Source organism: Bufo bufo, chromosome 3, assembly GCF_905171765.1.
Source record: "Bufo bufo chromosome 3, aBufBuf1.1, whole genome shotgun sequence".
Lineage (NCBI taxonomy): Eukaryota > Metazoa > Chordata > Amphibia > Anura > Bufonidae > Bufo > Bufo bufo.
Window position 1 is genome coordinate 550,715,834 of NC_053391.1, and position 17,516 is coordinate 550,733,349.

The 17,516-nt window shown below is 43.4% G+C and overlaps 1 protein-coding gene across 1 annotated transcript in view; it reads right to left on the bottom strand.

The window, feature by feature from the left end:
• Positions 1-2,943: 2,943 nt before the first annotated feature.
• CPB2 (carboxypeptidase B2) overlaps positions 2,944-17,516 on the bottom strand; it is a 123,755-nt gene continuing 109,182 nt past the window's right edge. Inside the window, exons 11-12 of the mRNA XM_040425445.1 lie at positions 5,310-5,394; positions 2,944-3,206 (exon numbers count right to left, since the gene is read on the bottom strand). Coding sequence (XP_040281379.1) covers positions 3,022-3,206; positions 5,310-5,394 — 270 coding nt within the window. The 3' untranslated portion in view covers positions 2,944-3,021. The remainder of the gene's footprint in view (positions 3,207-5,309; positions 5,395-17,516) is intronic.

Consider the following 17,516-nt stretch of genomic DNA (forward strand, 5'->3'; position numbering starts at 1 on the left):
AGCAGTCACTGCATCCCTCAATCAGTTCCATGAGGGGTGTAGTTTCCAAAATAGGGTCACTTTTTGGGCTTTCCTTTCTAGGGGTACAATATAAAGTGACACGTTAGATTTGAAAAATTGAGCATTTGGTCCAAACTGGCTTTTGCTGGAAGGGGTTAATCTAAATGGGTTTGTTTTGATGGTGTTTTTTTGCAAGCCCCACTGTGATATATGGGACTTTCACAGAAATCTGTGCAACAAATCAGATGTGTGAGTTCTCAGAAAGTATTTCAGGCCCACAGTGGACCAGCTGGCATATCTGTATAGATAAAGGGCTGACAATGCACTCTGTCCGTATTGGGGATAAGAATAGTCATTTCTAATAATGAGAGTGAGAAAAATGCGTATTGCACATGTAAGGTGTCGGTATTTTGCAGATCAGTGGTCTGCGGGCCGCAATACGGACACAGTCATGTGCATGATGCCTACGAAAGGAAATGTTTTTCTAATTCCATTTAGATTCATCCTATGTATAAGCAGTCTTCAAGGGTGGAACTTGCAGGGGCAGGCCAGGAACTTAAAGTGGCCCTGGAAAAAAAAAAACTAAAAGTGGCCCCATGTTATAGGGGGGTCCAAATTGACAAAAGGCAGGGCAACACAAGTAGGCATTGTCAGCAATACCACAGTGAAAAATACTGTCCCATCAGACCCTTATACAGTGCCTTGAAAATGTATTCCTACCTCTTGAACTTATCCCCATTTTTTCACATTGCACCCACAAACTTAAAGGGGTATTCCCATTAACAGTTTTCATACTTGCCTGCGGCGAGCCAAACGTTCACTTCCTGGCTTCGGCTGGGCGGGCTCAGTCAGCTTGATTGACGTCTTCTCCCGGCCGCGCCGCACGCTGTCTTCAACGCGCATGTCGCAGCGCATGCACCATGGTGACTTATTCCTGGCCTGTATAGTACAGAGCCGGCGTGCACGTTCGCGGCTCTGTACTATACTGGCCAGGAAGTAGTCATCATGGCACATGCGCGTTCAGGACTTTGCGCGGCATGGAAAAGCGCCATCAAATCTGTTTGAAAGACACATTCTCAAGTGGTTTTCACACCAGTTGTTGAAAAAAAAAAAAGTACCATGTGCACATAGCCAAATTTTTTACATTAAAGTCATTCAGGAACATCTATCAAGTGATGTAAAAGTTGCAAATTATGGTGCGCGCTTAGTATTACTTGTGAACTGAATGTGCTCTAAATTATTAATTTATATCCATTATGTCGATATTTTACTTCAAGCAGTGAAATCTGTGTGCACCCCAACGAAAGGTAGAGATCCCCCACATACCAGTACAGCCCAATGTAAATGAATGCACATCCGAAAATATAGAGCTAGCAGAGGGATCTTAACGCCTCATGAAGGAGCCTGTGCAATAGCACGTAGAGTCCGTACAGTTCTGTAATTCGGAGCTATCGGCACTCTATGTGCTGTAATGAGGCACCATATTGTTGCCTTATTACAGCTCCATATGGATCTTGATTACGGTAGTGTCCATTGTTTTTATCAGCATCCGATCTACATTTTTTGCGGATTGGATGTGGACCCATTCACTTTAAAGGGGCCACAAAAGATGCATCCATATATCAGTTTCGTAGCCCTGCAAAGGCACAGCAGCCCCCCGATGGGAGAGGGAGGGAGCCCCCTCTTACTGTTAACCTTTTCCATACAGCGGTCCGTACGGACCGCTGTATGGAAAGGGTTAAACGGTTGACATCACAGCACGGATGTCAGCCGTTTATACCAGAGTGTCAGCAATGTGCTGACATTCTGGTATACCAGTGGACGCCAATGAATATTCAAGAGGAGGCGGGCAGGGGATCGCGATCCCGCCTACCGCCCCCCTCCCACACTGCCTGCAAAACCCCCCCTGCACTACCCGCCGGCATAAAATTATTCAGGGGTGCAGGGGGGGGTGAAAAAAACTTTATTTGGGGCATTTTGAAGTTTGATCCCCGCGGGATCAAACCTGCGGTTTGCTGCGATCGCTGATACGGGGGGGTCATATGACCCCCCCCCCCCCCCGGCGTTGTGACAGGATGCCCGCTGAATGATTTCAGCGGGCATCCTGTTCCGATTAACCCCCGCAGCTCAGCAATCTCATTTTAAACTAATGACGTACCGGTACGTCATGGGTCCTTAAGGACTCGGGAAACATGCCGTACCGGTACGTGATGCGTCCCTAAGGGGTTAAAGGGGTGACCCACAAATAACATTTACCACCTATCTACAGAATAGCCGTTAATAAAAACCCCGTCCCCTCTGTGAATGTAGTGGTCATGCACATAGGTGATCACCGCTCCATTCACTTCTGTGTGACTGCCGGAGATGGCCGAGCGCCGTACTCAGCAGTACCACACACAGTAAGGCCTCTTTCACACGGGCAGTCCGCAATACGGCAATGGGGCGCACACGTCCGTGTGAAAGAGGCCTTAATCAATCGATGGTCATGCATCTGCATTATTCACACAGGGCACAGCTATCCTGTGCTTATGGACAACCCCGTTAATAGTAGCCCAGTGAATAGCACTGTCGTCTTGTAACACTGGAGTCCTGGATTCCAATCTGACAAAGGGCAACCTCTACATGGGGTTTATAGGTTCTCCCTATGCTTGTCTTGGTTTCCTTCCACACTGCAAAAAAAACCTTACTGATGGGTTAATTTGGTATTTAGATTGTGAGCCCTAAACCGACATGAGTCATGATGATCTTTGTACAGCGCTGCGGAATATGCTGGAGCAATGTAAATGAATAATATGATCATTTTCATCCTCTTTTCAGGTTTTGCAAGCTTCCACATCACATTACGTCGCATTAAAGGATTTATCTCAACCTCTTATGCTAATATAGTAAATGATTTTATTCCTGTAAGATATATTGACACAAAGGACTGATGGTGATCATTACAGATATAAAATGCACTGGTTTATGCTTTATTGTATGCATTGTTATGTCGAGTAACAAGAATTAGATTTTTTTATTGGATTACATATTTTTCACAATATGTGCAGCTATAATTTTGATTCCAGTCAGAGCTTCACTGCACGTTGGTTTGATCAAATTAGGAGGTAGTAGAAATCCGTAGGTGCCTTTATCACGAAGTTCAAAAGTAAAAGAATACTTAATACCCAAATCATAGGCCCAATCATCCGATCCTCCTGGAGCCAGATCTGCAAAAACGTAACAGATACAATCGTCATCTCATTTCATCACGAGAGGTGATTACATGAAATCATGAAGTACCCCATACAGACTACATGGCTACTTAGTGGGGTTATCCAACAGTATAAACGCCCCCCAACAATTCCCGAGCCCCTCCTATGAAAGATACTTACCTGGTCCCTGACACCCGCATCCCTCTGGATCCCTACATGGCCACCGCTGCATCTCCCTGTCACGTGGATCAAAACATCCGGCGACGGGAAGGTGCAGCCTACTTTTGGCTGCACACCCAACCATGTGATTTGTTTGTTTTGATCCGTGCGATGGAGAGATGCACTGACAGCCGCGCAGGGATCCGGAGTGACACGAGTGTTCGGATCGGGTAAGTATCTTCCATAGGAGGGGTCTATGCATTGTGGGGGTGTTATACTGTTGGATAACCCCTTTAAATGGACTGTAATGTGGGGGCAAAGAGTACTGTGCCCCTAATTCCCATGATGCAATTTATAAAGTTAGGTTCCAACTCCTGCCTCATACACAACCTAGAAATATTCTATAAGACTCTTCACTCCTACTAGGCTCTGTCCACAAGGAGGAACAGTACCCTCCGGATCCCCAGCAAAGGCCTCTCACCCAGCTAAAGAGGCATTCTGCAAAATATGGATGATGTCTATATTGCATCAGTGTAGATGATCCATTGATTTCAATGGGTCCGTGGTCTGCGTTTGCGGACGAGAATAGGACATGTTCTATTGTTTGCGAACTGACATACAGATGTGGAAAGTACTGAAGAGGGGAAGTCAACAGCTGTCTGCAAATGAGATACTGGCTTGGCTATAATCCTAAACTATGTCTCGAGGCCTGTTTAAAAAGTCAAAGAAAAAGGGGGATCAGTCCGCACATCCCACTGCGCAGGTGCGCGCTGCCATGGCTAGAAACACAAAGAAAAAAACACAATGCAACAGCACTCTGCAAACCAAATAAAGTACAATAATGCCATAGTAATAGAAAATATTCTGGTGCTAATGCTACGCTTATTTTGTAAATTTGAGATTCTTGGCAAATACAATTTGTACAAAATAATTTGGGCCCATCTGCCACACGTCAAGGCGATCTCTGTAAGACAGGAACCCAACACTAAATGCTACCTGTTATGTGCCATAACGGCCACCATAAAGTTCAGGGAGTGCAGGTTCCAAAGCAGAGTGGACCCAGCATGCATGTGGAACCTGCACTCCCTGAAGCGAGGGAAAACGCGCATCGGGGTTAGTGTTCCCTCCAGGTCCTGGGTCTGTATGTCATTTTCTTGCCACCGGTTTATGTTTGTTTATTATGTTTTTCATATCCAACACCAATTATTCTGAGCCCTATTTAGGGACTATTTTGCATTAGCAGTTTATTTGTTGTCGGATATGGAGATGAATTATATTGGGGCATATAGTACTTTGAGATAGGACCAGGGTGACTAAATGTATGGGTGACACAAATATTGACATTTTTGGTCAATTCGTTTATCTAGCGTACTGTATACCCGGTGCCAATTTATAAATATGTGACTCGGTTGACGGTAGGGGAATACTTTTTGTCACAGTACCTCATGTATTGCTGCTATTTTTAATGATGTTATGTATTATGTTTTGCATGAATTTCTATGAATAAACTATGAATCTCTATTAATTAAATTATGTCTTTACATTATATGTGTGTGTTCAAACATTTGGTGAGTCTTTACAAAATGTATTTGCCAGGAATCTCAAATTTACTAAATAAGCATAGAATTAGCACCAAAATACTTTCTATTACTATGGCATTATTGTACTTTATTTGGTTTGCAGAGTGCTGTTGTATTGTGTTTAAAAAGTCAAACACTGATTTATGGGATAGCCACCTTACGTCTGGTGGCACCAAAGGCCCAGGTTTATTTTCTTTTTTTGGGAAAGAGAGATAATTTACAAAGCAATCTTCTAGCAATATTGGAGATCATCATCATATATAGTTACCACTATGGTTGCAATGTATCCTATCACTTTTGCAGGCCATCATAGTCCCTAAAATCACATCACTCTATAGGCAGCTGGCAAATAGTTTTGTGTGGAATTGGAGTCACTTACATATAGTGTCTGCTCCTGTGCCTGATACATATCTGCTTCTGTTTTTTAACTTTATGTGATCTGCAACTTTATTTGCAAGTCGAGACTGCAATTGAAAAATCAAATTTTTTAATACAACTTAACAAAAGTACATTTAGTTATCTGTGTTTACAGGCAAAACTAACCAGAATCAAACCTAATGTACAAGACTTGTTTCAAAGACAGGGTTCATAATTACTTAAAATAATGAAAGTGCCTGTTCCAAACATGTAGATTACTGTTTCCTTTACATATACATATCATGGTATTTCTGTATCAAAAATGTCACATGGGATATAAAATGACTATGGGGGCAATGTTAGATGTACAGTATTTCTGAAGTTTTGCTGGAGCTAACATTACCATAATTTGTGATACATTTCTCAAAATGTCACTCATTGTCACCTCTTTAACCCATTCCTGACCTCAGCAGGTCTTCAAAGATGGCACTTCCTCTAGTGCAGCGGGTGCCATACCCACGAGGTTTCTGTTGTTTTAAACAGCAGACACCCGGGGCTTATGTCTGTGATTAGCATTAAAACCGATTACAGACTTGTAACTCCTTAGATGCGGTGGTGAATTGCGACCACTGCATCTGAGAGGCGTTTTCCCAGGAGCACTGTGCTCCCAGAGCCAGAACGGCATCCCTTCACTGAGAACAGGGACGCCATTGGTTGTCGATGTGGTAGCCTCAGTCCTTTTGAAGCATCCGCAGCTACCACAGCAGTAGCTCCTATAGGATCGTAATTGGTTGCAGTGGTAATTCATTGAAGTTTATGGAACAAGTGATGTAACAGTTGCATATTCAAGTCCCCTGAGAAGACTTAATTTTAGTGTAAAAAAAAAAGTTTTTAAAAATGCTTTTTCCCCGTAATAAAAATAAACAATAAAGATGATTTGCATCACCACATGCCAAAATTTCTGAACTATTAAAATACAAACGTATTTATCCTGTACAGTGGTTTACATTTATCTAAAAGTCCAGTAGGAATAATAGAGGACTGGTGATAGAGATGTATGAATATCTTTCTTTCATGTAACTAGATTGATTTTCTTATGTAGTTGCTTGTTCCTTATCTCAACTGCCTCCCCTCCCCCTTTGCTTCAAGCTGTCTATTTGTCCAACACTGAAGCGAAAACGGAGGGGGATCGAAGCTGCAATAGGCCCTCACTTCTCCCACAGGATGATGTATAGACTGTAGAAGAATGCTTGAGCCAATTATTTAGGTAGATGATTCACATACAGTACAGACCAAAAGTTTGGACACACCTTCTCATTCAAAGAGTTTTCTTTATTTTCATGACTATGAAGGCATCATAACTATGAATTAACACATGTGGAATTATATACATAACAAACAAGTGTGAAACAACTGAAAATATGTCATATTCTAGGTTCTTCAAAGTAGCCACCTTTTGCTTTGATTACTGCTTTGCACACTCTTGGCATTCTCTTGATGAGCTTCAAGAGGTAGTCCCCTGAAATGGTCTTCCAACAGTCTTGAAGGAGTTCCCAGAGATGCTTAGCACTTGTTGGCCCTTTTGCCTTCACTCTGCGGTCCAGCTCACCCAAACCATCTCGATTGGGTTCAGGTCCGGTGACTGTGGAGGCCAGGTAATCTGGCGCAGCACCCCATCACTCTCCTTCATGGTCAAATAGCCCTTACTTTCAAAGTTTTCCCAATTTTTCGGCTGACTGACTGACCTTCATTTCTTAAAGTAATGATGGCCACTCGTTTTTCTTTACTTAGCTGCTTTTTTCTTGCCATAATACAAATTCTAACAGTCTATTCAGTAGGACTATCAGCTGTGTATCCACCTGACTTCTCCTCAACACAACTGATGGTCCCAACCCCATTTATAAGGCAAGAAATCCCACTTATTAAACCTGACAGGGCACACCTGTGAAGTGAAAACCATTTCAGGGGTCTACCTCTTGAAGCTCATCAAGAGAATGCCAAGAGTGTGCAAAGCAGTAATCAAAGCAAAAGGTGGCTACTTTGAAGAACCTAGAATATGACATATTTTCAGTTGTTTCACACTTGTTTGTTATGTATATAATTCCACATGTGTTAATTCATAGTTTTGATGCCTTCAGTGTGAATCTACAATTTTCATAGTCATGAAAATAAAGAAAACTCTTTGAATGAGAAGGTGTGTCCAAACTTTTGGTCTGTACTGTATGTGCAACACCAATTCAGACCATGTGGCATGTAAGATAATTTTGGTTAAACAAATTATTGTATGATTATAACTTGTATGCTGTCTTGTTATAAGATTTTGATTAATCACAGAGTGAGACCAGAAAGCGTTGGAAATAACAGCAGAACTGCAACAGAGATCATCAGCAATTCTGGGGGTGGTGTGTCTATCTGTTTCCAGGAAAGCTGTGTTTGTTTGTGCTGCAAGTTTTATGATAAAACAAACAAAACTGTGTGGCTGGGATGGAAGCCATAAATGATTCAGTGTAATCTAAGGGGGTGTGGCTTTGAGTTGTAGTTGAGTTGAGTATGTGTGAATACTGATGGATGCTTAGCAGAGCTGTGTGTGCATACTTCACATAATGGCGTGGTTATGAGATGTTTGTGAAAATGAATAGATGATGGCTGCAGCAAATGAAAATGTGAATGTGTATGGAGTACGATATTTGTTTTTATATAATATGCGCATTGGGGATTTTTATTTTATTTTTCTTGGAAGCTTTTGTGTTTTTATTGGTGCCAAAAGTGTTTATTGAGCTCTACATTTTTTTTATATTGAAGAAGTCAATAAAATGTTTCTTATGCTTCATGTGTTCATGTCTGTATTGTCAGATCTGTTTGTTTCGATGTTTGTAGTTATTTGTTATATGTTATATGTTCTGCTAACACCAGAGATTTGTCCTCATGAACATCTGAAAATAGACTGACTAAAAGAGGGAGGATCACACCGTCTGACTGGAAGGGTTGGACTTAGATGACTTAGAGGGGAGGGAGGAGGACAGGGTGGACGTCACAGACAACGACAGCCCTTGTGCCCATCCAGAGTTACAAGACACCCCCATGAAAGATATGAAGTCCTGTGTTTCAGTCTATTAAATTCCACATTAGGAAAAGCTGGGTACTTCAGTAAACCAAATAGCAGTGTAACATCAAACAGCATTGGTGCTTCAGTGGTGCCAACCACAGGTAGTGTTCCTTGGGCGTTGCCCCAGCCCTGATGCCAAACGCCTCATTGATGTAAAGAAAAGTAAGTTTGCCAACCTATAATGGTCTTGGGAGATGGACCTGCAGAGTCTGTGGGACCCAGAAGAGACAGAGAGAGTTGTGCTGTGTGTGGTACTCCTCGTCCACACTACACAATAAGATTGTATTCTGTGATGACCATGCCTGGATCACTGTACGTCCCCACAGACACCCATGTTTTTGTCATGAGGACGACACAAAGACAGGTGAGGGGGAAAAGTTAGACCAAGATTAGGAAACAGGCAATCCAGTACTGATTCAAGTCCAGCCCCAATGATATCCCTCACTCTGGGTCATATAGAAGTAGTCCGTTTTTGATTGATACTGGAGCAGCCAAGACAGTTGTGCACAGCAAACATGTCCTCCCCTGACTTAATCTCTAAGGACACCAGTCTTTGGGTAGAAGTGGATGGGAAAGTAGTACACTCCCCTTTTTAACAGAACCCATCCGTATTAGATTTGCCCTTAACCGAAAAAGTGCTTGCCCGTTTGCCGTCAGCGATAATGCCCCTTGTTGCTTCCTGGGTACAGACTTGCTTGCAAAAGTACATGCTAGCATCTCATATCAGGAGGACGGCACTGTGAAGCTTACAGGTGCCCTCAATGACAAGGAACTTTGGCCGTTAGTGATAAAACTCCCTGGTCCATGTTTGTAGAGACTTTTTGTTTTGAAAAAAAAAAAGGAGAGATTGTATCCCCCTTTTAACACTTTATTTTATACCTTGTGAATAAGAAAAGTGAGAAAAGTAGGTTACTTTCACACTAGCGTTTTTCTTTTCCGGCATAGAGTTCCATCCTAGGGGCTCTATACCAGAAAAGAACTGATCAGTTTCATCCTAATGCATTCTCACTGGAGAGCAATCCGTTCAGGATGTCCTCAGTTCAGTCTTTTTGACTTTTCAGGACGAAGATAATACCGCAGCATGCTGCGGTTTTATCTCCGTCAAAAATTCCGGAACAATTCCTGGAATGCCGGATTCGGCATAAATTTATATTGAAATGTATTAGTGCCGGATCCGGCATCGAAATACCGCAATGCCGGATCCGGCCTTCAGGTCTGCGCATGCACAGACCTTTAAGGGTCCATTCACACGTCCGTTGTTTCTTTCCTGATCTGTTCCGTTTTTTGCGGAACAGATCTGGACCAGTTCTGTACCCATTCATTTTCAATGGGTCCTTAAAAAAAAATCAGACATGAGCTGTCCGATTTTTTTCAGGACCCATTGAAAATGAATGGGTACAGAACTGGTCCAGATCTGTTCCGCAAAAAACGGAACAGATCAGGAAAGAAACAACGGACGTGTGAATGGACCCTAAAAATGTGAAAAAAATAGAAACGTATCTGTTTGTCCGTATGACAAATGGACAGACGGATCCGTTCTTGCAATGCATTTGTGAGACGGATTCGCATCCGGATCCGTCTATAAATGCTGTCCGTTTGCATGCAGATTGCCGGATCACTCTGCCGCAAGTGTGAAAGTACCCTAAACCCACTCCACGGTGATTGATTTAACAAATGCTTTATTTCGGTACCACTATATCCAGACAGTAGTATTTGTTTGCCTTCACACATGAGGGTAAGCAGTATACCTGGGTGGTGCTGCCGCAGGGAGCCTAGAACCCACCCAGTACAGTATTCTTCATATGTCTGGGCTATGGGGTAGAGTGGCAAGATGAAAGCCTTTTCTTACGAAGAAAAACATCCAAGCCAGGCTACATTTTGCATAAACAAATCTGAAGTCTCCCCAAAAGCATGTGGGAAAAGGGTGTTATGGTCTGATGAAAGCAAGGTTGAACTTTTTTGTCCATAATTCCAAAAGATATGTTTGGCGCAAAAACAACACTGCACATCACCAAAAAGAACACCATACCCACAGTGAAGCATGGTGGTGGCAGCATCATGCTTTGGGGCTGTTTTTTTTTTTTTTCAGCTGGAACTGGGGCCTTAGTTAAGCTAGAGTGAATTATGAACAGTTCCAAATACCAGTCAATATTGGCACAAAACCTTCAGGCTTCTGCTAGAAAGCTGAACATAAAGAGGAACTTCATCTATGCTTTGGGTCAGCATGACAACGACCCAAAGCATACATCCAAATCAACAAAGGAATGGCTTCACCAGAAGATGATTCAAGTTTTGGAATGGCCCAGCCAGAGCCAAGACCTGAATCCGATTGAAAATCTGTGGGGTGATCTAAAGAGGGCTGTGCATGGGAGATGCCCTCACAATCTGACAGATTTGGAGTGTTTTTGCAAAGAAGAGTGAGCAAATCTTGCCAAGTCAAAATGTGCCATGCTGATAGACTCATACCCAAAAAGACTGAGTGCTGTAATAAAATCAAAAGGTGCTTCAACAAAAGTATTAGTTTAAGGGTGTGCACACTTATGCAATTATATTATTTTATTTTTATATTTTTTCTTCCCTCTACCTAAAAGATTTCAGTTTGTTTTTCAATTGAGTGGTACAGTTTATAGGTCACATTAAAGGTGGAAAAAGTTCTGAAATGATTTATCTTTGTCTAATTTTTTTAAATCACAGAAACCTGACATTTTAACAGGGGTATGTAGACTTTTTATATCAACTGTATACTGCAGCCATGTCCAGGGGTGTACATAGAAATCTTGGGCCCCCATAGTAAAAAATTTTGGGCCCCTCCCTCCCCGCACAAATATAAAGCACAATTTAAGTAATTATATACAGTACAGACCAAAAGTTTGGACACACCTCATTTAAAGAGTTTTCTTTATTTTCATGACTATGAAGGCATCAAAACTATGAATTAACACATGTGGAATTATATACATAACAAAACAAGTGTGAAACAACTGAAAATATGTCATATTCTAGGTTCTTCAAAGTAGCCACCTTTTGCTTTGATTACTGCTTTGCACACTCTTGGCATTCTCTTGATGAGCTTCAAGAGGTAGTCCCCTGAAATGGTCTTCCAACAGTCTTGAAGGAGTTTCCCAGAGATGCTTAGCACTTGTTGGCCCTTTTGCCTTCACTCTGCGGTCCAGCTCACCCCAAACCATCTCGATTGGGTTCAGGTCCGGTGACTGTGGAGGCCAGGTCATCTGGCGCAGCACCCCATCACTCTCCTTCATGGTCAAATAGCCCTTACTTTCAAAGTTTTCCCAATTTTTCGGCTGACTGACTGACCTTCATTTCTTAAAGTATGATGGCCACTCGTTTTTTCTTTACTTAGCTGCTTTTTTCTTGCCATAATACAAATTCTAACAGTCTATTCAGTAGGACTATCAGCTGTGTATCCACCTGACTTCTCCTCAACACACTGATGGTCCCAACCCCATTTTATAAGGCAAGAAATCCCACTTATTAAATCTGACAGGGCACACCTGTGAAGTGAAAACAATTTCAGGGGACTACCTTTGAAGCTCATCAAGAGAATGCCAAGAGTGTGCAAGCAGTAATCAAAGCAAAGGTGGCTACTTTGAAGAACCTAGAATATGACATATTTCAGTTGTTTCACACTTGTTTGTTATGTAAATTCATAGTTTTGATGCCTTCAGTGTGAATCTACAATTTTCATAGTCATGAAAAAAAAAAAAAACTCTTTGAATGAGAAGGTGTGTCCAAACTTTTGGTCTGTACTGTATATATATATATATATATATATACACATATACACTTACCTAAAGAATTATTAGGAACACCTGTTCTATTTCTCATTAAAGCAATATCTAGTCACCCAATCACATGGCAGTTGCTTCAATGCATTTAGGGGGGTGGTCCTGGTCAAGACAATCTCCTGAACTCCAAACTGAATGTCAGAATGGGAAAGAAAGGTGATTTAAGCAATTTTGAGCGTGGCATGGTTGTTGGTGCCAGACGGGCCGGTCTGAGTATTTCACAATCTGCTGTTACTGGGATTTTCACGCACAACCATTTCTAGGGTTACAAAGAATGGTGTGAAAAGGAAAAACATCCAGTATGCGGCAGTCCTGTGGGCAAAAATGCCTTGTGGATGCTAGAGGTCAGAGGAGAATGGGCCGACTGATTCAAGCTGATAGAAGAGCAACGTTGACTGAAATACCGAGGTATGCAGCAAAGCATTTGTGAAGCCACAACACGCACAACCTTGAGGCGGATGGGCTACAACAGCAGAAGACCCCACTGGGTACCACTCATCTCCACTACAAATAGGAAAAAGAGGCTACCAATTTGCACGAGCTCACCAAAATTGGACTGTTGAAGACTGGAAAAATGTCTGCCTCGTCTGATGAGTCTCGATTTTCTGTTGAGACATTCAAATGGTAGAGTCCGAATTTGGCGTAAACAGAATGAGAACATGTATCCATCCTCTGATGGCTACTTCCAGCAGGATGATGCACCATGTCACAAAGCTCGAATCATTTCAAATTGGTTTCTTGAACATGACAATGAGTTCACTGTACGAAAATGGCCCCCCACAGTCACCAGATCTCAACCCAATAGAGCATCTTTGGATGTGGTGGAATGGGAGCTTCGTGCCCTGGATGTGCATCCCTCAAAATCTCCATCAACTGCAAGATGCTATCCTATCAATATGGGCCAACATTTCTAAAGAAGCTATAAGCACCTTGTAGAATTAAGGCAGTTCTGAAGGCAAAAGGGGGTCTAACACCGTATTAGTATGGTGTTCCTAATAATTCTTTAGGTGAGTGTATATACTTGTGATGCTTATATTGAGGACAGTGTGTACCCCAAGCAGACCCCCCCCCCCCCTTATGAATTCTGCTAGCTTTTGTTGCTTGGGGAGGATGGGGGGCTGCTTAGGGCACACACTGTCCTCTATATAAGCAGCAATCAGAGTTTATGGGGGGGGGGGGTACTTGGGCACACTGTTCTCTCTATGATATGCATCAGCAGCAACATGAACTCTGTGAACTCTGCTTGCTGCTGATGCTTATATGGAGAACAGTGTGCCTCCCCCCACCCAAATAAACTATATTCCCTGCTACTGTGGAAGGCAGAATCGCTGTCCCCCTCCAGGTCATGAATTTGTAGCCCCCTGTGGGGCTGGAGTCCGATGGCTGACTGAGCCAGGCAGTGAGCACTTCCCGCCCCACTAATTTCTTTCTCCTGCTGCTGCGATACACTAGCCAATCAGCAGCAGGAGCCTAGTACTGCTAAAGCTGATTGGCCAGTGCAGTGCTCAGCAGACAGAGGAGAGCCAGTGTCATGCTCACCTGGCTGAAGACATGGCCCCCGATCCGTGCACTGTGTTTCCAGTGCACACAAAAAAATGTATGTAAAGAAGAGGGGAGGGGGGCCTGAGCACAGGAGAAGTCCAGATAGGGACTTGGGACGGAAGAAGAGCCATACAGCAGACATTGTAGGGGGCAGAGCCTTCATCCACTCCGGGCCCCCCCTCTACCACGTGCCCCGTTGCGTGGTCTGCCGCTATTGGCGGTACGCCACTGGCCATGTCACTCCTGTCCTTTTTTAGCTGATCATGGCTGCATGGATAGAAAAAAAAAAGAGGAAAACTTCAGTTTTGTTGCATTACTGCTACCTCCCTGGGGTGAAACATCTCATCCCTGAACGTAAGAAGGCTGTGGAGGACATCCCTTTTCCCCAGAAACATGAATGCACTCAGGACATTTTTTGGGGCCCTGTTTCTTATTGCAGACCTAGGATACACAAGTTTGATGCAGCCTTTTTATGATTGTTTGTCTTTAATTCCCTTCCACCTTATAGATAAAGGTGGTAGATCTTTTATGCCCAAACCTGGAAATTTTGTGCACCCCCGCACTGGGCCTATCAGATTATCACCATTTAAGATTGTATTTGTACAGAAGTGAATGCCATGCCCCAGCTGTCCTCACCTAAATGCAAGGCCAACAACAACGCCCTGTGGCTTATTATTCAGCCCAGACTTGGCCCCGTGGCCAGATGTGCCCTTTTCTACATCAGAGCTGTAGTAGTTGTACAAGCCATGCTTGATGAAAGCTCTGGGATAGTCCTAAACCACAAAGTTACAGTGATATTACTTCTATCCTCATGAAAGTACAACCACAAATATTTTTGTTGCCCGCTATTGAGATGCAGTATTCCATTTTGTTGCCTGACAGTGTTGCTGTCCAAAAGGTGTAATACTTTGAATCTAGCCACCCTGTTGTCTCTGGAACAAGGAGGAGGAAAGAGTTAGGCTCCATTCACACGTCCGTGGTGTGTTGCGGACCCGCAAATTGCGGATCCGCCCACACCCGCCCGGCACCCCCATAGAAATGCCTATTGTCCGCAAGTTGCGGACAAGAATAGGACATGTTCTATATTTTGCGGCGCCTGCGGACTCGAAGATCGGGGCGCGCTCCGCAATTGCGGCTGGAAACAGCAACACTGTGTGCTGTCCGCATCCATTCCGTCCCATAGAGAATGAATGGGTCTGCACCCCGTTCCGCACAATTGCGGAACGGATGCGGACCCATTTTGCGGACGTTGTGAATGAGCCTAAGGGCACTTAACCTTTTCTTCCAGAGGAAGAGGCTCATGACTGTTTGCAGATCAGGATGGCAGGTACTACACAGGATGGCAGGTGGTGGTGACTAAACATGACACTCTTGAAAGAAAAAAGAAAAAAAAGCATAGTCCTTACCACCACACATGTCTGTTCAAGAAGTGGAGCTAAAGACTCTGAAGATGGCTTGCAGAAATGCAGATGGAAAAACAGCCAACATTTACACTGATTCCAGGTATGCCTTTTGGGATGGCCCATGACTATGGGCCCATTTGGAAAGCCAGAGACCTCCTGACCGCTTCAGGTAAACCCATCGGAAATGGGGAAGCAGTGAGGTCTCTGATGGAAGCCCTCATGTCACTAACTTGAGTGGCGGTGATAACAACAAAAGGTCACTGTAAAACAGACTCAGAGGAGGCCAGAGGGAAAAGTCACAGCAGATCAGGTGGCAAAAATGGCTGCCAAATTGCCTAGGCAGACCCTCTGTCTTAAGTGGCCACAGCTCAGGTTCCTGAATAACTCTCCTCCTGTCTCACAGAAGTTCTTAAGACCCTTACAGAACCAGGTGGGAAGGAGGAAAGAGACCTGGTGGATGGAAAAAGGGGGGACTACAATGAGGAAGACCTAATACCGTTCCAAGCAAAACTCTGCCTTCCCAGGTCCTCTACCTCACGATGGCACAGTCAACCCATGGAGTGACGCACCAGACAAAAACTGCTATGTGTGATTTAGTACATAGCGCATGATACGCCCCAGGGTTCAGCACTGTAGCAGCCAGATATACTCAAGGATGTATGATTTGTGCCCAGAACAATGTGGGTGGAGGTGGTTAAGGTATCCCAGAAAACACACGTCTTGTCCTTTGTATCTGATTGAACGCTTGCAGTCTACCTCAACTACCCAAGGTGGGCATGTATGAGTAGTATTGATGTGTGATGACTTGTTTTCAGGATGGCCAGAAGCATACCCAAAAGAAGCAAAGAAGATTAAAGTTGTGTGCAGTTGTATGGGGTACCTGAGACATTGAAAAGTACAGAGGTGTTCACTTCACAGGTGAAGTGATGCAGGAGGCGATGAAGGTTTTGGGTGTAGAACAGGCCTTATATGCCTTTGTACCATCCACCAAAGCAGCGGTAGAGGGTAGGGAAAAAAGGAACTGAACGGGACACTAAAGTTTAAAGATTCAAAAAGTTATGAACAGAGTGCCTGCTGGTAGCCTCTTTTCAGTAAGGTATACCCTAACATAAGACAGGCCTTAGTTCCTATAAGGTCCTTTTTGGGTCAGGCCCTAGGACAGGATTGTATTTTGCACAGCAGCTCCAGATGCACATGGTTGTCTGACAGATTATGTGATCAGTTTGCACAAGCATTTGATTAAAATATATTCGAGTTTTTGCTTCACTTCCAGATCTTGATAAAGTACCAGGACACCCCACCCATTTGTGTCTGCAGATTGGGTGGTAGTAGAAAAGACACGTCAGAAAGTCCTCAAACCCTGGTTTGATGGTCCATTCCGGTGTTGCTGACCATAACACAGTGAAGCTCAGGGAAAGCATAATTGGAGTCATTTTAAGAAAGTGTTGAGTCTGTAGACTTGAAAGGATGACGTTTCTTGTTCCCCTTGTGTGACTGCTGATCCTGATTCAAAAGAATATGGATTTTAAATGAGATAGTAAAAATAGGTTTCTGGGCCAGTGAAGAAGTTGTGCAAAGTTGTTACAGTCCGATACTTCTAGCCCAGTGATCCATTGATAGTAAGATTCTCAGGATTAATAGTTCTAATGTTCACAATAGTGAATGGGCAGAAGGGCTAGAGAATTATATCATCGTTGTTTTAGTTTTGCTTGTACTAATTACTGTTATATTATTTCCTGTGTAAAGAAATTGTTCAGCAAGGCAGTTGACGAGGCCGTAGCAGAGATGATGATGGGAGAGTTGTATGAAGACTTGATCCAGGAAAATCAGAAGCACTGATGACCTCTAGTCTCCCCCATATGACATCAGACGCGAATTAGGGAAAGATCATCTGAGTTCCCCATGCTCAAGTCCAGTGTCATGGGAGGGCTATTCATTAGGAATAAGCTTGTCATGGAAGCTGGCGAAGAGGATGTCGGAGCATTGGGACAGTTGATCAGGTTAGGGAAAAAATGAGATTCAAGGGGGAACTGATAGAGATGTGTGAATATCTTTCTTTCATGTAACTAGATTGATTTTCTTATGAAGTTGCTTGTTCCTTATCTCAACTGCCTCCCCTCCGCCTTTGCTTCAAGCTGTCAATTTGTCCAACACTGAAGCGAGAATGGAGGGGATCGAAGCTGCAATAGGCCCTCACTTCTCCCACAGGATGATGTATAGACAGTAGAAGAATGCTTGAGCCAATTATTTAGCTAGATGATTCACATATATATTCAGTGCTGTGGGGACTCGCTCTGGTAGACAGTATTAGCGGACGCAGTATAGAGGCCACAACAAGTTCTTTGGATTGAACAGTTCAGTGTTTTATTCAC